At 41.8% G+C, this 26,476-nt stretch overlaps 3 protein-coding genes across 12 annotated transcripts in view; 2 read left to right on the top strand and 1 right to left on the bottom strand.

The window, feature by feature from the left end:
- Nucleotides 1–13,217, top strand: part of LOC117218712 (uncharacterized) — a 151,947-nt gene extending 138,730 nt beyond the window's left edge. For 5 of the 6 annotated variants that reach the window (XM_076527592.1, XM_076527599.1, XM_076527603.1 and 2 more), the window contains exons 8-13: nt 38–9,785; nt 9,903–10,019; nt 10,174–10,290; nt 10,449–11,204; nt 11,345–11,503; nt 11,751–13,217. In XM_076527592.1, coding sequence (XP_076383707.1) covers nt 38–9,785; nt 9,903–10,019; nt 10,174–10,290; nt 10,449–11,204; nt 11,345–11,503; nt 11,751–11,879 — 11,026 coding nt within the window. In that variant the 3' untranslated portion in view covers nt 11,880–13,217. The remainder of the gene's footprint in view (nt 1–37; nt 9,786–9,902; nt 10,020–10,173; nt 10,291–10,448; nt 11,205–11,344; nt 11,504–11,750) is intronic. The other variant, XM_076527607.1, reaches the window with a different exon arrangement.
- A 3,218-nt stretch (nt 13,218–16,435) lies between these two features.
- kri (uracil phosphoribosyltransferase krishah) lies at nt 16,436–22,638 on the top strand. Of its 3 annotated transcripts, XR_013035258.1 has the most exons (8): nt 16,441–16,813; nt 16,950–16,992; nt 17,300–17,449; nt 17,519–17,663; nt 17,750–17,880; nt 19,019–19,140; nt 19,224–19,287; nt 21,912–21,928. XR_013035258.1 is itself a non-coding variant. In XM_033467213.2 (7 exons), exons 1-7 carry the CDS (start codon nt 16,674–16,676, stop codon nt 21,965–21,967), a joined length of 729 nt encoding a protein of 242 aa, XP_033323104.1. In that variant the 5' UTR covers nt 16,436–16,673; the 3' UTR covers nt 21,968–22,638. The 3 variants fall into 3 exon arrangements, 1 of the variants encoding a protein (XP_033323104.1); XM_033467213.2 differs by lacking the exon at nt 19,019–19,140 and having other exon boundaries at nt 16,436–16,813; nt 21,912–22,638; XR_004489818.2 differs by lacking the exon at nt 21,912–21,928 and having other exon boundaries at nt 19,224–21,578.
- On the bottom strand, nt 22,517–26,451 carry LOC117218669 (SH3 domain-binding glutamic acid-rich protein homolog). Of its 3 annotated transcripts, XM_033467215.2 has the most exons (6): nt 26,265–26,451; nt 26,064–26,178; nt 25,063–25,245; nt 24,809–24,943; nt 24,599–24,639; nt 22,517–24,431 (listed from the first exon to the last, which is right to left on the bottom strand). In XM_033467215.2, exons 2-6 carry the CDS (start codon nt 26,106–26,108, stop codon nt 24,263–24,265), a joined length of 573 nt encoding a protein of 190 aa, XP_033323106.1. In that variant the 5' UTR covers nt 26,109–26,178; nt 26,265–26,451; the 3' UTR covers nt 22,517–24,262. The 3 variants fall into 3 exon arrangements, with proteins under 3 accessions (XP_033323106.1, XP_033323105.1, XP_076383758.1); XM_033467214.2 differs by having other exon boundaries at nt 26,064–26,450; XM_076527643.1 differs by lacking the exons at nt 26,064–26,178; nt 26,265–26,451 and adding an exon at nt 25,701–26,040.
- Nucleotides 26,452–26,476: the final 25 nt, after the last annotated feature.

The following is a 26,476-nucleotide window of genomic DNA, read 5'->3' on the forward strand; positions in this document are numbered from 1 at the left end:
ATGAATTGTAACACTGACCAAATAATATCCGTTCCAGGCATCATGAACACCACGACGGATCAAGGCCTGGCACCCCGTTGGTGGACGAAAGGCCGGAGAATCTGGTCCCGAGCGAACCAAGGCGGTTTCGCGAGCGTAGTCACGAAGGACCTTTGTCATTGCCTCTTCCAAGGTTTGCCACCCAGATGTTGAACAACAACAACAACAATAACAATAACAATAACACCAGTAGCAGCAACAACAACAGCAGCAGTAGCAACCGGTCAGGTAATGCGAGCTTGGCGAAGGTGGCGAGTCCACCCTGTGCGAACTTGTCGACTGCTCCGAGTCCTCGTGCGGCTCCTCAGCCCCCGGCCTCGCCGCCCCCGCGACATCCGAGTCCAAGTCCAACGAGCTCGGACAGCGAAACAGCGCCGCAATCGCCGAGTCTCGAAGAAAGGATACGGTCGCTCGACGAGAAGTACGAGAAGTGGTCCGGATCGAGGGCACTGAGCGCCGCCGGTGGCGACGCGCTTGCCAAGCTAGACGCGACGGCATCGGAACGGTTCAGGTTTCGGCACAAGCTACTCGACCTGGATCTGCACGAAGTGCAACCGTCCGACATCGTGAAGTCGGTTCTTGCCAAGCGCAGCGTGTTCGACGAAGACTCGAAGCGGCTGGAGAATTTCAGTGAGAAGTACGAGCCGCGAGAGTTCACCGGCGTGCTGAATGTCAGCTCGATGATCGGCGGCACGAGCGGTTTGACGTCATCATCGTCGTCGGCCGGCGGCTGCACCAGCAAGGTCTGTCTTCAGTATCCGTTTCCTAGTCATCCGCCTGTACAGTCAGCGAGCAGCAGTAGCAACAGCGGCGCGTCGACCACCAGCCAGATCGGACTGGGCATCGCGTCTCTGTCCTCGAATCTTAGCTTCACGACCAGCATGTCATCCTCTACGTTGAAAACAACTGACCCGCGTGCTGCAGTACAGCATAACTGCGTACATCCGACACCGGCCACGCCGATCACGCCCGGCACGTCAATCAAAACAGTTAGTCCCGAATTACCACCTGTCTCGTTGCCGATCGGTCTTGGCAGCGGGACGACAGCCAGTAGTGGCAATAGTAGCAGTTTAGCGTCAGCTAGTAGTATTCTTAGCAGCAACGGTACCGTAAGTAATATACACGTTCTCGGAGCCTCGACGAGTAGAGGATTGAGCGCGACATCGTCGGCGCCCGTCGCGACCACCGCGTCCATGGTGGCTGCGTATTCAAGCACGGTGCCGGTCACTGCGGCTGTAACGACAACCACCACGACATCGGCGTCAGCGTCGGTTACCACGCCGGCCATCACACCGTCAATGACCAACACCACCACCACGATATCGTCCTCGACCGGCCAATACCAAACTTCCATGTGCACCGCCTCAGCTACCGCCACGGTCCTACCGTCTTCCACGACGTCTACGTCGATATCTTCCTGCTCGTCGTCGCTGTCCTTGTCCGCCGACGGATCCCGTTCGCGGATGAGGAAGGAGGTCGGCAGTAATCGGGACAGCAGGGACTCCCGCGACAGCAAGGACAGCAGGGATTCCAAGTATAGCAAGGGAAAGGACTGTCAAAGGAAGTCACGGAAAGAGGATGTGGACGTCGAGAGGAGTAGCACCCGCAAGGACCGGGAGGAAAAGGAGTCCGTGGTGAACGACATCGCGGATTCTGATAGTCATAGAGAGTTCAAGGAGAATAAGGAGATGCGTTACGAGAGGAAAGAACGGGAGGAGAAGGAGAGACGTGAGAAGGACGACCGCGAGAGGCAGGAGAGGAGAGACAAAGAAGATCGTGACAGACAACAGGAGCGAAAGGAAAGAGAGGAGAGGCGGGAGAAGGACGAAGAGAGGCGAGAACGGGAGAGGCTGGAGAAGGAACGGCAAGAGGACAAACGGGAGAGAGAAGAAAGGGAACGGGAACGTAAGGAACGAGAGGAGAACGAGGCCAAGGAAAAAGAGAGGAGAGAGAAGGAGCGATTGGATCGTGAGAAACGTGAGCGAGAGGAGAAGGAACGGCAAGAGAGAAGGGAGAGAGAGGAGCGGGAGAGGCGGGAACGGGAGGATCGAGAAAGAAAAGAACGCGAGCTTCGATTGGAGCGAGAAAAACAGGAAAAAGAGCGACTCAGGAAAGAGCGGGAAGAGCAAGAGAGGCGGGAGAAAGAGGAACGAGATAGACTCGAGAGAGAAAGAAGGCGAGAAGAGAAAGAAAGGATCGAAAGAGAACGAAAACGTGAAAGGGAGGAGAAAGAAAGGCTGGAAAGGGAACGACGGAAAGAGAAAGAAGAGCGGGAAAGGGCGGAGAAAGAGAAACGAGAGAAGGAAGAGCGAGAGAGATTCGAACGCGAGAAACATGACCGAGAGAAGAGGAGAGAACGGGAGGACCAAGAGAGACGGGAGAAAGAGAAGTCCGAGCGCGACAAGAGGAGAGACCGAGAAGAGAAGGATAAAGAGAAAAGAGACCGGGATGAGAGCAGGCGGCAGCCGATCGAGAACCATCTTCACCAGTCTGTGTCCCAGTCGCAGAACCAAATTTCCCCCGCTCCGGTATCCATCAAGCGGCGATGTTCGTCGCAGGATGGACCGGCGGACGACGAGGCAAAGCGCATGAAGATCTCCGACCACCGCAGGGACAGCAAAGATCGGCCTAGACAGAACAGGAGATCCGAGGACCGGAAGCACCGAAACGACTCCCATCGGTCTAGCCGGGAGAGCAGGGAGAGCCGCGACAGTAAAGAGAGCAGTGGCTCGACGCAGACCCAGGACAGCAGGGATGCTCACAGCGAGATCAACAGGGAGTCGAGCAGGGAGAACAGAGAGAATCGAGAGAATCGAGAGAACCGAGAGAACAGGGAGAACAACCGGGAAGGGAAGGAGAAGCAACGCAGTAAGAGAAACCGCTCAGAGAAGGAGTCCAGGGAACGCAGCCCCAGGGTCTCCCACGAGTCGGACAAGGAATTCCTATCGAGGCTAGAGCTCTCTAAACGCAACGATTCGAACTCACCGAGCGAGCAGACCTCGGTTAGCTCCAATCATGCCCGCGAGATGCAGCAGCACCATCAGCAACAGGCCTCTCTGAACTTGCCAAGTGATGTTGACGACGGGCCCCTATCCACCCACGAGATACAAGTGGCCAGGCACCCGTCTGCTACGGACACCGACAGCGATGAGCCGAAGAAACATTCGATCTTCGACATCGTGGACGACGAACCTGCCTATATCAGCATGTACGACAAGGTCAAAGCACGCTCGACCAAGAACATGCAGAAGCTCGAGGAGGAGAAGCGTCAGGTGCGCCTGAAGGACAAGTTCTCGCAGCTGAAGCAGAGTCGCGCGAGGAGAGAAGAGAAGAAGCAGAGCACCTCGTGGGACGGAGACTCGGTGTCCAGCAAAGCGTTGACAGAGGACGAAGCCACGTCCGAATCTGACTCTACCAGGGCGAAGTCACTGTCTAGAAAGGGATCCAGGTCCAGAATCCACTCCGATACAAGCGAGGAGGACGAGTCCTTCAACAACAAGATTCGAAAGGTAAAGACCGAGAGGTTCCTGGAGAGCGACGTCGATCTGGGATTCGCAGATACGGAGGAGAAGCACAATCCTCTGGAGACGTCGACCGTAGTCAGCAGCGTTCACGCAAGCGTGAAGGAGGAGCTTCGTACATCGGACGATGATGAGCGGATCTCCGTCGGCTTCCGCGCCAACCACCCAGCCATTGTCGTCAACAACCACGAGAGGGACTCGCGCAAGAAGTCGCACAAGAAGAAACAGAAACGACAGAAGAACTCGTTGTCGACCGAGGACAGTATAAAAACAGAGTCTTCGGAGAGCATCGAGCACAAAAATAAATTGGTTATCAGCAGTACCATGGATTGTCGACCGAATCACACATCCGAGCCCATCACTGTTGCTAGTACTACCACCACTTCGGGGTCGACGGTGTTGGAGAACGCCGACGAGAGAATACGGTCGGACAAAAAACAGCGGAATAAGAAGGACAAGAGAAGAGACAGGAATGGAGACGACAAGGCCAAAGCAAGAAGGAAAAGGCTCAACAGACAGGAGGCCAGGGACTCGCAGCGGATGGAGGACATCTTCGGGCCATTGTCAGATGACGTCGACGACGGTCCGTCCAACACATTCTTTAACCGGCTGGGCAACATTTCGACGGAGAACAACACCTACGCATCCGACAGCGACGGCGGCCACAGTCCAGTGTTGGACGTGGAGCGAGTCAGAAGGAAAACTGAAAAGAAACGTCGCCATCAACCGGAAGACGAGAACAGCGTGGATCTGGCTGAGGCTGGTCGAGAGATCGAGGCGAAGCTGTTGGGTCTCCCAAACTCGCCGAAGTCAGACATCGCATGCGCCGTGAGCAACGATCACGACGTGTTCCGATTCACCGACGACAACGACAGCGTGGAGCAGTCGACTCCGTCGACGGTTCCAGAAAAGGTTAAAGAGAAGAAGAAGAAGAGAAAGAAGTCGAAGGAGGAACGCAGTCGGAAGGATTATCATCATCATCACCATCACCACCATCATCATCACGAGAAGAGCGGCGAGTTACCGTACCTCGGCGCAGATCCTAGTCCCCCTCGAGCCAGCAGTCCCATAATCACCAAGACCATGTCACCCACGCTACCATCTCCCAGAGAAACCTTGTTGAGTCCGATTCCCAAGGTCGCTGCGAACACTCCAGCACCAGCGATGACGCCACCGGTAAGCGGTGGGATTCAGGCCTCGAAACAGGATAAGAAAAAAGAAAAGTTCATCCCCGGCTTCGGCATAGAGATCGACGAGGCGATTCACGAGAACGCGGTGAAGAGTATCTCGGAGCCGGAGGAACGCGAAAGCAGCTGTCAATCCCGAAGCGGCAGAGAGGAGCCGGATGTGACGGTGCCGACGACGCCGCCTGCGCAGACCGAAGACAAGCCAAGGGTTGCTATCTCGCAGGAGGAAACCGAGGATGCCGTCGCCGCACTCTTGGAGGAAACCTTCGGTGGTTCTACCGAAGATTTCTCCTACGAGGGCGAGGAAGAGGACGCGGAAGTGGACGACAGTGTCGGCCCGCCACCGGAAGCACCTCAGGAGGACGTCGAAGAGATGCAACAGGCTGTTGAGAGTCTGAACCCCTCTGCCGGTGAAGGAGAGACCGACTTGAAGCCGGACACTCCCCGGAGCGAGCACGACCTGCAGATAGACACCGATACGGAGGAAGACCCGAACTACGAGACGTTCGACCTGACGCAGCCACCCAAAACGCCAGACATTCCATCGTTCTATAAATCTCCCACAAAGACTGTAAACACCATCGCCCCATCCCCGGCGGCAGCAGAAAAGCCCGTTGAAGCTAGAATCACCAGCATACCCGTGAAACCACAGAGTCCACCCGCGTCCGTTATCGCTCATTCATGGACGCTGAACGAAAAACCTAGAGAAGTTGTTAAGACCGTACCAACCGTACCGGCTGTATCAACTTCGCCAACTGTACCAACTGTTCCATCGGTCGCAAACCCAACATCCGCACCATCCGTGCCAACCATACCAACAATACCATCGGTTCCAACAATACCAACAATACCAACAATACCATCGGTTCCAACAATACCAACAATACCAACAATACCATCGGTTCCAACAATACCAACAATAACAACAATACCATCGGTTCCAACAATACCAACAATACCAACAATACCAACAATACCAACTATGCCAACCATGCCAACCATGCCAACCATGCCAACCATGCCAACTATACCAACAGTACCAGTCGAACCCGTTGACAGTAATGTTAGCGTCAGCAGTCCAGATGTAATTACTACCCAAGCACATCGGGTCTCTGCGTCACCGCCTCCGCAGTACAAGCAACCTGGTCTCGGACCCTGCAGCGTCCCAATCACAGGAGAGACACCTAGAATATCTGCAGCCAGTCCCAGACCGCCTCCCATTAGTGTGCAACCGCTCTATCAGAAGCTTCCTGTGTCACCACAGTCGCAGATGGGGCCAATGCGTCAAGCCTCTCCCAGGATGCAGAACATATCCGCTGTTTGCACCACCACCGCCTCCAGCCTTACTCCTCTTCCCCCGCTTGTTCCATCCAGAATCCCACCATTGGTGCCGTCACAGCTGTCGCCCAGAATCTCGCAACCATCGTCTCCCAACGGGCAATGGTCTCGCAACCCGTCTTTGAGTCCTCACATGCCTAACGTTGGCAAACCGTCACCCCCGCCAACGAGGATCGCAGTTAGCGTGTCCGTCTCTTCTCTGAGACCAGAAACGCCCGGGCAGCAAATCTACTCCACCGCAGCTACTCAACAACCCGTGATCCAGCATGCTCCTGGCATGAGAGCTCTCGCTCCTAGCTATCCCAGAGGTGGCTTGCCACCGCTGACACTGAATATTCCACACCGTCCGTATATGCCTGTAAAGAGCTCCAGGGATTTAGCGATAGGTGGCAAATCGGTCATCGAAACGCTGATTCCAGTAAATCCCAACGAGCCTCCACAGCGGCTAGAGGAGCCTAAGCTCTCTCCGGCAGTGATACCTGAACCGACGAACAAAGCGTCGACGTCTCCGAAAGTTCCTTCGCCGAATCAGCCACCTACGTACATCCCAGAAACTGCTAAAATCGAAATCAACGCCAGCACATCAAGCCCGGTGTTCGGTAAACCGAGCACGATGGCGGACACCTTGACCTCCAGATGTCAGAAGCAGATGCCAGGTTCCATCACCACGGACAACAATCTACTGTCGCCGAGGCAGAAACAGGAGATGTCGAATCTCCAGTTGTTGACCACCCACGTGCCTCGATCGTCGACACCCAGTCCGGTTATAGTCGCTCATGGTCAGTCTCATCTGGTCCACAAGTCTGTAGTCCATAGCATTGGAGCATCGACTGTTTCGTCGACCAATCAGTCGCTGATTAAAACAGTCGTGCCCATTGTTCCACAACAGATTGCACCTACAGTTGCAGTTTCTATCCCAGAAGAGAAATTCGTGATCACACAGACGTCGCTTCCTTTATCTAACCAGACACACTCGCCGGTGTCGCAGAGCAGCCAGATTCCGAAGCCACACATTCCTCTGGTGTCAACCGTCTCGCAGGCTATCATCACCAGAACCGTACCATCCATCGTCTCTTCGATACCAGCAACGCCGGTGAACGAGAGCACAGTAGAGTGTCTAGAACCACGAATACCACCCGACCAGGAATTAGAGCTGGACGCTAACGCTAGAATAGCTCAGACAGCACAGCCCATGCAGCTGACTCCGCCTATTCAACCCACCCAGCCTATGGACATCATCAAAGAGGAACCTGTTGAAGTGAAACATGAAGAGCCTGCGATAAAGGAAGAGTTCCCTAACAATGAACCGCCCGAGTTCCCTCTGACGCAGCCGGTGAACGTCGATCTGAAACCGAAACAGGAGCAGCAGGATTTGGTCAAGTCGGAAAACATCGTTCCCAAGACGGAATCTACTGACACTCTGGTTCCCAAAATGGAGATCGAAACACCGATCAAAGTAGAGGCGTTAAACGAGATCAAGGAAGAGGAAGTAGCGAAGGATACTGAGGAGGCGAACCTGGAGGAGGAGCCAGTGGAGGATCCTCTGAAGGAGCCGAGCACAGATCCTCTTGCAATCGATGTATCCAAGGAAGATCCAGCGGACAGCAAAGAGGACAGCGACTACTGGTCAGCGAAGGAGGTGAACATCGAAAGTGTGATCAAGAAGGTAGATGCTCTTTGCGACGGCGAAGGCAATGACGGCGATGAGGAGACTCAGCATGGTACAAATATTAGCAACGAGAGTCAGGAGCCTCCCAAGAACGAGTCCGAGTGGTTCAACACGGAGATTGTGGAGAACGAGAGCAAGAAGAATTTTGTAGCGAACGACGATCAAGACGAGGGCGTGGAGACTTGTGAGAGCGAATCGACGAGGAGTCGGCGTGGCAGGACGAGAACTCGGCGAGGAGGCGGTAGCCGTGGCGGAGTGACCACCAGGAGAAGCGTGAAGAACACATCCAACGTTCCACATAAGCGAGGAGGCAGAACACCGAGAGGTAGCAAGCACCATGTGGAGAAGAACAAACTACCTGCAGACGTGTACGAATTCCATGACGACAGCGAGGAGGACAATGCTGGACGACCGCGACTGATTCTCACGATCAAGTCACCTGTGCCGAGCCTGACCGGTCCCAATGCGCAGCCAGCAACACCTATAGCTGCGGTGAAGGAAGTTCCACCGGAGGAATTTGTCTCGCCCGCTGCGAACACGAGAAAGTCGAAGAGGCTGGCCGAGAGGGATGGCAGCAGGAACACCATCGACGACGTGATAGAGGATGTAGTGCGTGGATCAGCGGCGAACAAGGGTCTGATTGGAAACACCGGCAATGTCCACGCTACCAGAAGGAGTACCAGGCATAACAGTGCTTCTCGACCGGTGCAAGCTACGGTACAGCTGACCGAACCCAGGAAATCGCCAAGAGGTGCAAGGAAGTCAGCGCGAAGGACGTCAGAGAACGACGACAGCAGCGAGGAGAAGGTCAAGGAAACTGTGCCACCACCGCAGGAACTGCAGATCAAAGAGGAAACCGTTCCATCTAGAGCTGAAACTCCGAAGACGGAGGAGACCAGTAGTCAGTCTGCTCCATCTCCTATCCAAAAGCCAGTTTCTCATGAGCCGATGACGCTGATCGATCCGGTGACTGGGATGCTGATACCCATGAGGGAATCAGAGGAAGGTCAATATATACCGGTTTCCACTGCTTCTGGTCAAATTGCTATGAACAGGGTCGATACAAGGAGCGTCGTACCAACAATGATCAGTGCCAGTCCAACGACGGAAGTGCTGAGACCTAAGCCAGCTCAACCGGAGAACCTTGCTGTGACTGAAGAGCCGAAGAAGGAACCGGAGCCTGTTCCGGTTCCCATTCAGCCTCAGACCAGTGTAATCACTAAACCACAGTCTCCAACCGTTCAGGTTACCTCGACAATTAGTATAGTTCCTACGGCCACGACGTCTGCCACTGTCACATCGATCACCACAACAACTGTAGCGACACCACAGACAGCACCCACTTGCTCTTCTCAGTCCAAACCTACTAGTCTCAAGGCTCACGTCTTGAATGCTAGCAAATTGGCAACACCTGTGCAACAGCCACCTATTATCACCAAACCAGCTGCTCCTAGTGTGCCCAGTCAGTCAGTTGTGCAGAACATGGTGAAACCAACGCAAACAGTGCAAAGTCTGCACTTGCAGATTCCTAGCAGTGTAGTGTCGCCCAACTTGAGTCCGAGGGCGAAGCAAGCGCCTCAGATCAGCGCCGCCAATGGAAAGGGTCAGGGTCAGCCTATGTCGCCGGTTCTGAACAACACTGGGGTTCCTCCTAATCCTAAACAACATCTATTGCAAGCTGCCAAGCAGCAGCAGCAACAACAACAACAACAGCAACAACAACAACAACAACAACAACAACAGCAACAGCCATCTACGATTGTGAATCTACCTCAGAAATTACCTATGAATGTTCATCCGGCTAGTGTCACGACACCAACACCCAGGATTCATCAACCTGTATCGCAGCCCACTGCATTGAAGGCAATTAATGGTCAACCTCATCCTTTGAACCCTAAGGCTCATCTACTGCAGGCGGTAGTCCCTCCAATAGTCACCGGAACGGTGGCCAGTCCACCAACTCAGCCGCATTTGATGAACCCTCAACCTGTTGGCGTTAGCTGCTCTCGACCGCCTGCACCGAAACCACCGGTAAGCTTATATTTCGCTATACGTAAAATATTCAGAAGAATAAAAAATAATGTAATTTTCTAACATAGAGAATGAAAGAGAGAACAGCAATCTAGATGAGAACGGTCTGTGTTATAGGTAACGGGTACGATGGAACCACCAAAAGTTGAAGTGTCCATATCTGGCTGCATAATGGTGCCGACCCCTAGCCCTCAGACTCGTGGAGTGCCAATCACAACATATGATGGCCCAATGGTAAGCATGCTGTTTATTGTATATACAACCTGTCGATGTTTGTTATTTTTAACTTTATAGCAACATATTTAATATGATTTTGTGTGTAATGGCACGAAATATACATTTTCCAAAATATGTAATACACAAACTAACGTTGCTTGGTTTTGGCTAGCATGGGAATGCGGGTGCTGCTCCATCATCAGGGGGCCAGTATGGACTTGTCCCCCCGCATCGATCCCAGAGTCCTCCATTGCCCCCACCTGCCCACCATCATGCTAACGCTTCTCAGGTACTTACTTATGCTAAGTTTATTTCCATTAAAATATGTAACAAACAGTCGACGTTTGAAAGGACAAATCGGAAATCACCCATGCTCGAAACATATAAAATTGAATAATAGGTGTTCTTCAGCGGTCTTTAAATTTAATTCGTCATTTCCTTTTATAGGGTGACGTCGTGAATCACTTCGGTGGCCTGACGCGTGGTGGAGAACTACCACCGCATTACATGCATCCTCAAGTGCTGCAGTATCAGTATTTGCGTGCTCAACAGGAAGCCTTGACAGCTCCGCGCATAACGTATCACATTCCAAGAACTAGATCTCCTCATCTACCGTTAGACCCGAAATTGGAGCCTGGCATAGAAGATAGTCATAGTCCGCCTTTAGAGCTTAGAAGGAGTACAAAAACACCCCAAGATCGCACCACGGATAGTCCTCAAGTCGCTCAAGTATACATGCTGCACGGAGCACCAAGATTACCACCGCCGCCCCCGCAATACAACGCGGGTGGAAATCCAGCATTAACCGCACCGGCCGCTACACGCGGAGGATTCTACGAACCACCACCCGCACATCTGCGTTCTCAGTATCCAATCGCTGCCAGCGAGGCACCTAGTGACAGAGCCATCACACCAGACAGACCCAGGAAACACCAAGTGGCCACGCCACCACACGCCTCGCAAGTGCCACCGCAAGCAGACTCGTTTCAGATGTTGCTGCAACGATATCCGGTCATGTGGCAAGGTCTCCTGGCACTCAAGAACGACCAAGCTGCTGTACAAATGCATTTCGTTTTCGGTAACCCTAACGTAGCGAGGGATAGTCTGCCCTGTAACAGCGATGGCTCAACACCACCGTTGCGAATTGCTCAAAGAATGAGACTGGAACAGACGCAAGTCGACGGAGTCGCGAGGAAGATGCAAGTAAGTATAGTCATTTTCAACATGCTAATACACTAAAAATACCTTAGTTGATTAGCAGACTACGAATCTTTATGCGGACTCATATACACCAAAATAAGAGAGACCAGGTACTGAGTTGTATTATTTCTTTTTTGTCATAGATGGACAATGAACATTGCATGCTCCTTGCGCTACCGTGTGGTCGAGACGAGGTGGATGTATTGCAACAGAGTAAGAACCTTCAGACTGGATTTATAATGTATTTACAACAGAAACAGGCCGCTGGAATTGTTAATATTGCTGCACCAGGATCGCAACAGGTACGTGAACATTTGAACAAATAGCATTTACTAATATTTCCGATGGTAATAGTCGTCCATAAATATGTTCAGTATCAGTAATTAAACTATACTTAAATATGTACAAAAATATGATCTATCAGATCATCCCCTAATGAAAATTTCCTTTTAAATATTTAAAAGTTATGCATAAATCTAATCAGAAGCATTCGAAACGTGGAGAATAGTTCGATGGGCAGATGAGTGACAAGTTGTATTTGATTTGTAGCCTGCATACGTAGTCCACATCTTCCCGGCGTGCGATTTCGCAAACGAAAGTCTGGCGCGTATCGCACCGGACTTACTTCACCGGGTCGCGAAGATCGCCCATTTACTCATCGTCATAGCCACGGTTTGAGGCCAGCCAGTGGTCTGCTGCTGGATTACAATCTACCGATATCTCTCGTCTTTACGCGCTGTAGGACGCTTCGCATGTGGCATGAAGCCTGGAGTGTCCTTCCGACGGAGCGCAAAGTCGTACAACAGGATAATGCTGAATAGAACAGGAGAGAGGGGTTCCGTCGAAGGGAAAGGTTTCTCCTCCGAAGATATATCTATATATCAGTGACAATCAAATGGATTTTTGGCAAATACGTGCCGATTTGACGGGATCGTTGGCCTAAAACGAGGGTACACGGGGTTGTGTTACTGTGGGGGAGGCTAGCCCTGTCAATGCGTGAACATCACCGGGCCTGTCTTCCCTCCAAAACGGAACGGTCAACGCGATCGCATTTGCCGCGATGGCTCTCGCAGTAACGTTCGCCAACTGACAACTTTTGTGAGATCGACCGACATCACTCTTGGTCCTTCTGACAAGCGGGTCAGGCACAACCCCAGTCCTTAGTGAAGACCTTCGATTAAGGGAAAACAAAACATGAAAATGACAAACCACGTGATGTCCTCAAGGCAGAAAGAATAACTTACACACGCAAATAGAGACATACACACACGAACACGAACACACCACGGACACCACGTATACACGTAATACACGTTCGTCCCTCGTCTAGGAAAACCGTAAAGAAAAAACATTACCTACCGTTGCTCTAGATGGACAGTTGATTTCGTAAGTAAGAAATAGAGAAAGAAAAAAAACTAACGTACCCCTACCACTATACACGAGCTATTTTAAGTAAGGCTTAGATATTAATGATACTGTGTAAATTATAAGCGAGCCAGCGAGGGCATAACTACTGTGATTTTAATTATTTAACGATATATGTCTGCGTAAAGACGAAGAAAACAAAAAGTAAAAACATATAAAATGGTGACCGGTGTGTCCCGGTCGCGCGCGGTATGTGATGTGTTTTTTGTATAATACTGCTCTATATAAATACCTATGTATTATATTACTGTAACAATAGTTGCTGCTGCCGCTGTTGCTGCTGCCGCTCGTGTCGAACTAGAAAGTAAAAAAAAGAGTTACGATCTAGACACCTCTAGTGAAGAAGAAAAAAAAATGAGCGAAAGGACTACCTAAATAGCGTTTATCCCTAATGTAATATAATTTCCCATAGCAGGATGTAACATATTATTATCATTATTATCATCTTAGCACTATGTACATTATAAAAAAAATTTTTAATATTCTTATTTCGATTCTTTATTATCATTAATAATATTATTATGGTCATCATCATCACTAGTACGCTACCATTATTATTATTATTAAAAAATATTATTATTATTACTGTCATTCATTATTAATTATTATTGATTATTACTACCACTACTGCTACTACTACTATTACTACTATACTATTATCATCACTACTACTACTATTATTATTACCACTACTCTACTACTACTATTATCGCTGCTATCAATTATTATTAACGTTATTACACCAGGCTAGTTAGGACGTACCAATCCGCACATTGATAGAAGATGGGGCTTAAAGTATGTCGTACTGCAAAGAAAACTCAGTACGACCGATCTCATTGACCACTGACGTCGCCCCCGTTCTACACACTTCCATCCCCCCATTTCTCTTACCCCCTTGTCGCCTTCTGCGCGATGTGTCATAGACTCTTTAGCGATCGCGTCGAAGATAATAAAAATGCGCTTACGTGTATAGACCAGAAGTTACACTATATCACACGGAGCCGTGAAAACAAAACATATTAAGTAATATAAAGAAACTTACCTATTTACGATATTATTGCTGCTGCGTGTAGAGCGCATGCCTCTAGAGAGTAACGTTATGTAAAACTATTTGGGGATGGTCAAAACATGTTTTATTCCTTGCTATCGTGACCAATCGATTCCGAAAAAAAACGACAAAAACGATCGCTCTTTTCGTCCCGATCGAAACGAGAGATCGTCGTTTTCTTCTTGCCCTTGTCATTTTTTTATTTTCTCTCTTTCTTTATGTTTATATATATGTTTACATATATATATATATATATATATATATATATATATTTATATATTTATATATTTATATGTTTATATATATATTTATGTATATACATATAAACATATACAGAAATATATATATAAATATATATATATATATTTATATATATAAATATAAATATATATATATATATTTATATATATAAATATAAATATATATATAAATATGTATACACCATATATACATATATATGTATGTGTGTACATGAACGCTACACATTAATCGTTTCATTTTCACGTTAACCGGTTAATTTCATGGTACGATTCATCACGTGTACATGGCCAAGTTTCGCATAATCCGAGAAACGTTTCATAACCTTTCAAAATAATTTTGCTTGACAAATTTCGTTTCTCGAGATGTGAACGATACGCATAGTCCAGAAAAAGTCGTTTCTGTTCTGACCGTCCCTAACGAAACACGATTAATTTAAGGCAGCGCTGATACTCGTGGAGAGCGTGTGCATGTACAGTGTAAAAGATGCGTTGTGCATATGTACAGTGTAGAAGTATAAGTGAGCGAGCGAGTTGATAAGTATAAAAAAAGCATATATATTACAGCTGCGGATAAGTATAATAGGACGCAAATGGGACGCTCAAGTCGCGGTGTTTCGTTCGTTTTTCGAAAAGAAAGAAAAAGTATCTATTTACTCGGTTTCCTTTTTCTGTGCCCCTACATACCTTCCGCCCTCTCGTTCTTTCTTTCCTACTCTTCTTGCAATTTCCATATTATACATACATATGTTTATAAAGAATTTAAGCTATCCGCGACGTGCGTGTCTCTGCCTCGTGTCTTATCTATCTTGTAAAATATCTGTGAATATTATGATTTAGTTTCTTCCTATTATAGGCTACTGGTATACAAAAAAGTTTATGTTACTACTTACTTAAGGAAAAGAAATGTACAGATATCACCATTTTTTGTTTTGTGTTTTACTGTAGTTATTGATAATTATATGGATATTAACGATAATAATAACTATGATTAAAAAAAAACTTCAGCACGGCTCGACGCGTCATTTTTGAAACCCGTTGGAAAAGCGTGATTCGTACCGCTTAATTGAACACACGAACAAAATATTCACAGGGAATCATTTTATTACACGCGATCTGTTTGACGATTTATTAATGTAAGCGTTTACATTATAAATCAGTCTCTTAGAAGTTTAGAAGCTTCGTTCGAGAGGTAAAAGATTATATAAAATACGTGAAATAATGTGACAATTTATTTTACAACTTTTATCAGTACCGATTATTTGTATTAATTTCACTCGTCGCGTATCGAATCGAACATTTTCGATTATTTGTTATGTCACGAAATACGATTTATTCGTTTTCGAAATATAAGAGAAAAAAATTAATTAAATACACATTTACGAGGGCCAATAAAGAATTAAGACAAATCTAACTTTCAAGAATATTTATATAAAAGAATTGCACGGCAAATATGCGTATAATTACGAAAATCGTAAGTCTTGTAGTATTTACGCCCTCTTCGCAACGTTCGCAGTATTAGTATGCATTCCTGACTTACATTAATATTTTGTAATCGGTTATAAAAGCTTCTAACATTATTCGTGAATAAACTATTACTTTTTAATCGATAAAAGAATTAACTTGGAACATGTACATATTCTTAACTGTCCCAAAAATTAAAAAAATATATTAATTTGGTATATCTTATGATATACCATCTTATGATAATCATAATTGCAGCAACGAACATTATTAGGAAGGCTGTTTTTATTTTACAGTAGACGCAGTGCATTTTATACTTTTTTATTTAATTAATGCGTAGTTATATCAATACCATTTTTTGTTATACTAGATACTAAAATATTCCACGGCAGATAAACTACCAATAAATAGTTCCTTGATTACAAATAAAAAACAGGCGGTCATAATGAATATGAAAGGATATATTGTTTTTTAATGGTTTTACAATGAAGTAATATGTGGTTATTAACAGGAGTCAACTGTATCAGCTAGTCAGTGTGCTCGGATTGCGACGCCCGGCGCAGAGGATTTGGGGTGGGGGATAGCATCCATGACTCATGCTACACGATGAGAACATCGTGAATCACAAGCATACGATTTAAACGCGTTACGTCGCGTCAGATGGCGTTGACCGTCGTGTAGCATGTAATATGGACTTTCATGCCAGTGTCTCCTCAGTACTACCCCCACCATAAGTCCCCTGCGCCTGTCCGTCGCAATCTTACCATACTGACCAATGCTGTCCAATACTGTCAGCTGCTCTCATCCACTCTTAGATAGCGAGATGTTCACAGTTTACCGGGAACACAAACCTCAGATTAGGAAAGATGTTGCATACGATGCAAATTTCTGTCTGCAATTCTGTATTACCGATTCTATTAGAGATTCATTGATTTTCTCTCTGCGATTAAGAAACTATTCATTCAGTTACAATTGATGATCAACGATTTCCTTTCAATTAATTTCCTTTCCAACATTTAGCGTTCCTTGAATTATGTACACGATAACAGAATCGTCGAATTTTCATCTCAGCAGTGCCATTCTTTAACGCGACGCGTTAATGATTGTTGACCGAGAGTCTGACCCATCGCCCTCTATGTAACGTAGTTTCTATGAAACGAAACCTTCGGTAATTGTCACACGTTAAAATACAATTTGCGCTCGTTGGCTTTACTCGTGCGGAGTTGTATAGTTCGATCAACCTGCAGGAACTATTGTCTGCACGTGAAAGAACCGACGATGGGCAGCACGGAAATAACGTCGGTTACGAAGAAATCAAACGACACTAATAACGAAGTTAATGACGTGTACGGGCCGAATTTGAAGATTCTTCCGTGCAACAATCAGGTGAAGGAACTGCAAACAATATTACGGGACAAGTAAGTAAACGAACTTAGAACATGTTAAACACATGTTTTTTTTTAAAGACGTAGACAGACCGGCATGGTGAGCCGGCCTCGTGTCTTTCATTTCCGATTAAACAAATTAATCATCATGACTTGTCTTTATTTGCAGAAATACCACGAGGAGCGACTTTAAATTTTACGCGGACCGACTGGTGAGTCATGTATTTTTTAAGTAATAAAAATTATCAACCACGCTATCTCGCTATTCCGATACGATATTTCATTCATTAAAACTTGTAAGAAGTATCTCATTCTGTAATAACAATGCCCGTTTTATCGAAATTTCGAATCGATGAACATTTTATGTAATTAATCCGAACATACTTATATCTGATTCTGTATTTTGTGTAAAAGTTTTTAGATGTCATTAAAAATTTGACAAGTATACTTACTGAAACTGTTGCTGAATTATCCATGTTAAATTATTAATATAGTAATACATATATATATATTTTTTAGATAAGGCTGGTTATAGAAGAAAGCTTGAATCAGCTTCCCTTCTCAAAATGTGTAGTTACTACACCAACAGGAGCCAAATATAATGGTTTGAAGTACCAAAAAGGAAATTGCGGAGTATCTATAGTCAGAAGTGGAGAAGCAATGGAACAGGTATAATTAAGCTGTCAGATAATATTGTTTTATATAACTATATAACTAATTTCTTTTATACTTTTTAAGGGTTTAAGGGACTGTTGTCGTAGCATAAGAATTGGAAAAATATTAGTTGAAAGTGATGTAGACACTCATGAAGCTAGAGTTGTCTATGCAAAGTTTCCAGATGATATATCTGAAAGAAAAGTATTATTAATGTATCCTATAATGAGTAAGTACAGGACAGTAAAGTCATTTAAAATATAATACATGCCACACACTGTGTAGCATTATGTAATTTTAATTTCTTAATCTTAGGTACTGGGAATACTGTGATAAAAGCAATAGCTGTCTTAAAGGAGCATCATGTACTAGAAGAAAACATAATTTTATCAAATTTATTTTGTACACCAATTGCAGCCAAATCTCTAGTCACAGCTTTTCCTAAGGTAATGTTTCTACAAGTGGCAAGTAAATAATAATTGCAAGTTGCATAAACGTTTTCAGGTTTTCTACATGAATATTAATATACTATATAGTGTGTGTATACTACAGTAATATAGTATAATATACTAGTTTAAATGTGTTGGTTAATCAAAAACATATAAAGTTATGCTATGATAAATATTTAATTGCCACTTACTATTATGTTAAAAATCTTATTTCTTTCTGCTCGTTTTTTAAATGTACTACTTTCCATAAAAATTGTGTTCTAGCAAACTTTTTTTCATTTAATTGGTTTTCAATTGATTTACAATGTGCAGATGGTTTTATTGCTAGTGTTACATCCATAGATTTGATAAGTTATATAGCTTGGTGGAATAGTTTTCATCCTGCCTACCCAAATTAAAAGTTATGGACAGTGGACGATAATTGAAATCTTCGAATTTGCGAAAAAGTATTTCTATTATGGTATCTATTACATGTGTGCTTGGTTAATCTAGAATTTGTAGGTCAAATTCATTTGGGTCCCTGTTTATCTAATGAATAAATTGCTAATTTATCTTTTAGTGTTTATTGGTCAGAACGAATAAATAGTAACCTTGGGAAGTGGAATATTGTCTTATCGCGGAGAGATAGCATCAGGTTATTCAGCGATCCTTCTAGAATTGGCATAATTACTATTTAATTTCTTTTGTCTAATGTTTGGTATTTTTAGGGATTTAACGAAATGTATTAATGGATTAGCCCAAGTTCAATATACAATGATATTTTTGGTACAAGCGATACATACTACACTAAAACATACACTATGTTTTACAATAATACTCACTAGTTCTCTCAGTTATCTTGATGTATTTGCTTGGGTATATTCGTTCGTCTCTTGTACGATATTTATCTCTAATCCGATTTGTTTTACTCGTAGATGATTATCTGTCTGATCGTAATCTCTTCCGGTGTTTTTATACTGGTTTTTATACTGGTCTTACCGCTTCTTGGTATCGTGTATCAATTCGCATGCCAGTTCTTCTCTTACGTTGTTCGTCCACGGATGGACATTTCTATCTTATTGTTAGTGTCAAGTTCGGCCGATCTCAGTCAAGTTGCGAATATTTTATTTTTATTAAATTTTATTATAATATTTAGGATATGGTTATTGGTTGTGGCATGAATTTTGGCTTTGATGGGTAGAGATACCAGACCCACGGGACGTGACACTTATATTAACTAAATTATTATGTATGTAGTACTATCATAGCAGGACAAAAGTAAGCAGTTCGTAAATTAAGTTACATTTATAATTTTCAAATAGTTGCTAATATTTTTTATGAAACTGTGTTCCCTTTTACAGATGAAGATTTTAACATCGGAGATTCATAGTGTAGCCCCAAATCATTTTGGACAGAAATACTTTGGTACGGATTAACTAATTTTTATTAGTCTTTAGTACAATAAGTTAGTACGTACTATAGAAAGAGAAAGTAACAGAAAATCAGTCACAGAAGATAGAATACTGCTTCGTGACATGAAATAATATATTTTATATAGGAAAATATTACCAAAAAATGTGTTATAGTATTGCCAATGCTAATATCTATAAATTGTGTTAGACTAGAATTTTGTGTATTCCATGCATAATTAATTATTATTTCTTTATTATTCTGTGAACTAGCATTTGATAAATGTAAATTAAAAAAATCTATAATTTCTTTAAATTTTTAATTAAAGAAACTGCGTAGGTACTTAGAACATTAGTACAAAGTCTATTTAATAAGTTTTAATGTCAACTAGTTAATAGATAGTAAATCTGCATAATATTGTAAAGACTTTTATTTAATCGTACTTCGCGTTAAAGTACTAATATCCTTACCACGTGCGAACTTAAAATATATTTTCTTCTATCTGTAGTTTGAATGTATCCTTGGTAAGCAGATCGAATGTTTTATAAATAAGGTTGTTAAGTGTTTTTGCAACGTATAGAAAAATGTATGCAGCTTTGACAATACTATAAGACGTGGCCCTTCAAATTTAGTTAAAGCATTTATTACTACATATACATTTATTAAGTGCATTATATTGTGTTCTCGTAGATACGTGCAATATGCAATTATAAAACCTGAGACATCGTTTTTTATAAATTTTTCAAAGCATACTTTCCATTTTTCACTTCATCATGAACTTTCATTTTAAAATTCATAATATACCTTCTGCAGGCTGATTTTCTGCAATTAATTTAAGGCTGTAAATCAAGCCTGGATAATTGATTGCCCTCATGAGTGCGTGCAGTCGATTATTCTGACCTGCTGTAAGTAATGTGGTTTATTGTTACTTGACCGAACTAAATGAATCGGGATTCGGTTTATCAATTTTTTTCAGTATAATACTACCAAGTAAAACTTGTTTTTATTTTTTAGTTGGCATATTGTAAACTGTGAATTTCGAACGCAATGATATGATAGATAACGGATATTGTTAAAAGTAAATCACATATAATTGTTAGATCTAAAACAAAATGGAATATGCTTTGCCATAGTCGTAAACGACTAAAATTTGAACTGATAGTTTATTCCAGTAAAAATAACATGTGTGATAGAAACCCTAAGAAGTTCAAATTTATTGTTTTAAATTACAAGAATTCACAGTAATTTGCTCAGTTTACATTTTTTTGTTATTATGAATAACAGATAATTTATAAGCATAATATTATTGCTGTGTAATGTGAGCTACAATGCTTACAAATTAATGGAGTCAGATAAGCATAATATTTGATTGACTTTTGATACTGTAATATAATTACAATAAGAAATGTAAAGTACAGCATACTATTCAATTGTCTATGAGACAAAGCACAATTTTTAATCATGAATTAAAACAAATATAATCTGTATGATTCCGCACTCCTTTTACAGGTGCAAATAATAGCTTAAGTCTCATTTTTTGTTATATAAATTGTACAGCAACCGTACACCATAACAAATTATGAATGTTGTTTACTACGGTATTTATTAAGGAAAAGTTCAGTTTGCGTGGAAAAGTCATATGATTCAATGTTGAAATACTAATTTAATAAGATGTCAACTTTGTTATTCAGTTCATACGATGTACCAAAAAAGATATCTGCTTTATTGCAGAAGGAACTCATTACAATATAGTGAACAAAACAAATACTTAACGAAAACTTTTCGCTATTTGTATTGATCAAATCCTTCGATTATGCAGCTTTTACTTGTAGCAAATTTTATATTTCAATGCAATGATGACATTGTCCAGGATTATTACTGTGTATCGTTTTATAGTACGTTATACTTTGCATTGATTTCTTTTTACATTCAATTATAAAAATTTAACTTTAAACTTCCGAGTCTCGAAGCATGTAAAAAAACTCTATTTGCCTTGCAACGTGCCTACAAAAAAGGTTGCATTATGCAGTCTAAATGGTGATTTCAGAAATCACATGAGTGCATTATATTATATTACTTCAGTGTACATAAATGTCTGTTATTACGAAAGATATTTGTACACTTATTGTATTGTAATCCCTTCATGGTACTTCATAATACTTAAAAATAGTTTTTGGAGTCATAATAAATGTACACTAGAAGAATATTGTACGTATATACATTTACAAATACATATACAATATGCACAGTGAATAACTATTATTTAACATAAATGGTCTAAAATAAATCAAACTTTATGAAAATGATATGTGCCTTTTTTTTATGTTTATTTCGAAGTGAAAGTAAATGTTGTTTCTATGTAACTATTTTCCCTTTAATTTGATAATACAAACAATTTAAATACATATTAAATTTTAATAAATTTTCTATACGAATTTATTAATTATTTGTCAATCTTTCGTTATACAAAATAAAATGACTAATTTAAATACCAATTCGCCATACTATCCACGTTTTAAAGTATTTATTGAAAACAATAGTTTCATTATAGTCATTTATTTAACAATTTAGAGTTTAATTATTTTATAAATATCTTGCACAAGTATCATCAAAAACATGTTGAAAATTATTGTTTTCAGGATGTTCTCGTTTCATCGCAGGAGAGACTGCAAACATGCAAGGCAAAGATATTTGAAGAGTTTGTGTTACATTCACATGTGTACAACTTACAATTATAGTTGAGTTTCACTTCTTATTTATTGAAAATACGATGAAAAAAACTTAACACGAAAAAAAAGCTGCGAATAGAAAATTTTGAAATTGAAAAGAAGCATGATATGCAAAGACCACTGTATATAAGCATATTTATGTTTTGTATTTATAAATCACAATTCTAGTCACTTAGTCATTGTTTTTACGAACAACATATATTTATTTTTGAAAACAATCATTAATATATATGAATATAATTTGTACGTACAATGTTAGCTAGATTATCAAATACCGAATGTAGATACAGAACTAGGAAGCACGGTAATTTATTAACTATGTGAAAAAAGAAAGTACAAAATTTTATACATATCTATATATAAAAAGGAATATACGAATGTATTACAGTGAATTAAAAAAGCTGGCATATTTGTAATATATTACTTACCACACTGTGTATTACAGGCATTTCTGGAATGAAAATTTGTTTACATGAACACATAAAATTTATGTATATAAAAGATACTTAAACAGCTTCTTAAACTTCTATTATGATATTTATTAGTAAAGTCTTATATGCATGTAACAATGATCAGCATGATTCATATACATGATGTATAATGAATATTGTTCTCGCAAATATATATTTTGAATATACCATGTTAAAATTTATTAACTTCAATGCTTACGTCCAACACCTATTATTTCCGGACACAGTGTTTTATAATAACAACATATGTGTATGGTGGACAACTTTGACTCACTTAGGTAAAGCTTTTTACTTATTTATCCTCTTCTATAATTAGTTTATAACGAATACCTGATATCCAAACAAGCTGCGGTACACGGTATATTAAAATTACTCAGGCTTATCATCTCGTGCACAGTTACGATGAATCTTGCGTTCTATATTTTATTCCACTTCGTAACAGAACAGTTCATAACAATTTGCGTAAAGCTACAATTTGTTCGTGATTAATCCCCACCTACTATGTGATCAGTTAAGTCAACGTTATATATGTAAAATAATTAAAATCTCAAGCTGTTTAGGTAACAAAGTAGGACCAAATACGATTAATCGGCCTTCGCTTTTAGGAACGAGTCGTAAGTAGGCCTTCGGCAAAAGGGTTTAATATTCTTAGCGGTTTAGTAAATTGAATTAAATGTAAGTAGATATTTGTAGCATGAAAAAATGTTCCTACAAATTAATCTATCTTTGTATTACCTTTAATTTTCCTGGAATACCTGTTGATTTATATTATCCGTAACAAGTATGGAAACGTTATAAATCTAATTTCAACGGATTGATGCGTAATTTTGGCAGACACGTCATGTAAAACTAAGAAATGTCTTAAATTAATCCTAACGTTCTTAGAAATAATAATAATAATGTCGAGAATTATTTCGATCTCTCGATTTCTTGTATATTTAGGATGTACTTGATCATAATATAGATTTCGTGCGCATGATATTATTACTATGACTAATTTTGTGTCGTCTTTTGTAGTAATTGTATTTCATACGTAACTGAGTGCCGTACTGTTCGATATTGTTTTCATCGTGTAATGGGAAACCTTTACCATAAGAATCTTGAGAGAACGAAAGGAACGAAGCTAAAATTTTATGAAGACAAGAATAAAATATTCTAGACTCGATATTACGGAAGTCATGTCTTAGTACAACTGATAAGTAAATAGTTTACATCTTGGCCTATAAATAAGCGTACGAAGACTTCTGATAATCTATTGAAATAATTGTATGCGAGAGTAGGAAAATAATATTTCAATATAAAACTTTAATTGACTACAGAGAAACAATTTCCAAATCAGATAAATCTACCAAATTTCATTGTTATACTTTTCGCAACTGATAGAAGAGAGAATAACTCAATACTGAAAAATTTATTACTCCTAGCGCATCGTTAAAACTTGCGATTTAAAAGTAAAGAATAAAATACTATATAAACAATGCAAGGTAATTAATATAAGGAATTAAAAACATTAGGTATTAACTACTGATATGAAGTAGGATGAAAATAATTCATATCCTTTCTAGCTAGACCTATAAAAAGTTCTTGACGAAAACGTACTCAATTGCAATGTAAAATAGTTCTATAAAAGTGCAGTTTATACTTCATTTATACTGTTCATTCCTGGCAGTACCTTCACTCAGCCTTAGAAACATGATAAATATAGCTTTTATAAAATACCCTTATTGGTAGAAAACCAAGGATCTCAAGGAAGTATGAAACGTCCCTCCATTAAATGGGTTTATTTCCCACCTACTCTTCTTTTTCTTGATCATTCGATTTTTCTTCGTTCTTTTCGGCGCTTTCGTCTGGATGTTCCGTATCTTCCTCGGCTGTAATATTTATCCCGTCATCGTTTTCTGCAGGTTTAGATTCATCTGACTGTATACTTTCATTTGGCAGAGTCGTCCTCTCCTCTAAGCTGAGATAGCAAAAGAAGGAAGTGATTGAGTCATCCAAGAAAAAACTGTTATTTTTAAAGCTTACTATTCTCGTCATGTGCACATACATATCTTTGATGTTATAGTCATTACCCAATTTAACTGAATGATTAAATAATTATGCAATCGATACATATACATATCTTACCTTTCATTCTGCACAGCCACTGCATCCTTATCTGTGGAAGGCTAACACATAAACGTGTAATAGTTAGTATGGACATACGGACAGTGTAAATTTAGTAGCAAGGGCAGTACACAAGTAAATAAACAAGACTAAAACAATTGATACTGGAAATTTGTGAAATTACACTTATACTTGCTACCTATCAAACAATATTAATTTCATGAAATTCACCTCTCTACTTGTGGTATTTCCATTTTCTTGAATGTTTTTGTTCTGAGCTGCACCTGCTGCACTAGCAGGAGGAGCCACTTTTAAAAACTCTTCCAATTCATCCATCTCATTTGCCAAATCGAAATCCTCATAATCCTATTAGATGATTCATTATGATTATTAATAGATCTAATCAGAAACTTAGAAGTTTATAGACTTTTTGAATATGGTACTATATTTTAGAGAGCTGTATTAGCTTATATGGCAATAATTACCCCGCAATATTCTTCTTCATGAAATATCTGTGGAGGTAATGGGTACTTGCTATCTCTTGCAATGCTATTAGACTGCATAAATTCCTTCTCCATTTCCTTTCCTGGTTCTGTTATATCAATCGTTTCATACTCTACATTTTTACTATCTAATATCATTAAGACACGCTGTTGTCTTTTTTTTACCTGGAAAACAAATGTGAATTGAATAGACAATAAAAACTTTAATTGTTGTCATCAATGACGAACTGCTAAAATTCTTTATGAAATAAATATTTAAATACGAATACTGCATATTTCCATTGTTTTCTTATTACGAAAAATTACTCAAAATAATTAATCTGATAAAAATAATTGTTATTAAATGTATTGCATGTATAAATTTAATATTATACATATAAATTAATCGTAATAATGACGATCGCGAATTGACGATCAATGATTCATATTTCTCATCAGAAATTGACGATCGATGAGTAAGTAACGTTTGCAATAGGTAATCGACGTCCAATTCCGTACGCATGAATTAATCAATCGTATTGAAAATTTCACTTGATCTTAGCGTGCCCAACTGCGATGCATACATTTCACGTTCAATTTGTTAAGGAAGGCCTCGGTCATTGTCCGAGAGTTTAACATACGTTTCCGCGATAGCAAGTGCATCGACTCGCACGAAAACCGTGTCCGGGTCCCGTGCGAAGTTGGGGTCATACTGCGCGGATTTATAACGATTCCCGGTGACAGTTATGTCGGCGATTAAATCGATGCGACGGTCAGTTGGCTCTCGATGTAACCCGATCCAACATAGCCGTGAAATATCGTAAGAATTCAGGTGCCCGGTAAATCTGGCATTCTCCCTCGAGTCGCACACGTACGCGCGCGCACACAGAGCCGTGCGGTTACACGCACATCACGCATACAGAGACTTTCTCTCTCTTTCTGGCTCTCCGCTCTCGGACAAAATATCATTATGCGGTGCTCGGCTGCAGTTGTTTCGCACTCACTTCCTTGTTGCCGCTGATACCCGATATGTAGATTTTGACGACCATCGTTAGCCGGCGCCCTCGTACCAATTGACACGCTCGCACTTCTGCACGGTGTTTGCCACGATTAGCGGTTCTGCTAATGGGAGTGATAAGGGATCAAGTGTGAATCACTACAGGCTGTTTAATTCGGAGGCACCGCAGTCTACGAGCAACACTGACTTAACATGCACGGGCCTCGCTGGTCTGGGATCCACTGGCTACGTCATTTCAGGCCGGTTTAACGAGTGTTCTCATGCGCCGTTGCACAGCCAATCCTTTCTACGTTGCGGCCAAGATCCAACTGCGATCCTGATACCAGGCCTGTACAACCCTCCGCGAAATCTAACGGTCAGGTGTACATATGTATTCGGGTCACAGCTACGGCTTACCTG

The sequence above is a fragment of the Megalopta genalis genome, chromosome 1 (assembly GCF_051020955.1).
Source record: "Megalopta genalis isolate 19385.01 chromosome 1, iyMegGena1_principal, whole genome shotgun sequence".
NCBI classification, from domain to species: Eukaryota; Metazoa; Arthropoda; class Insecta; order Hymenoptera; family Halictidae; genus Megalopta; species Megalopta genalis.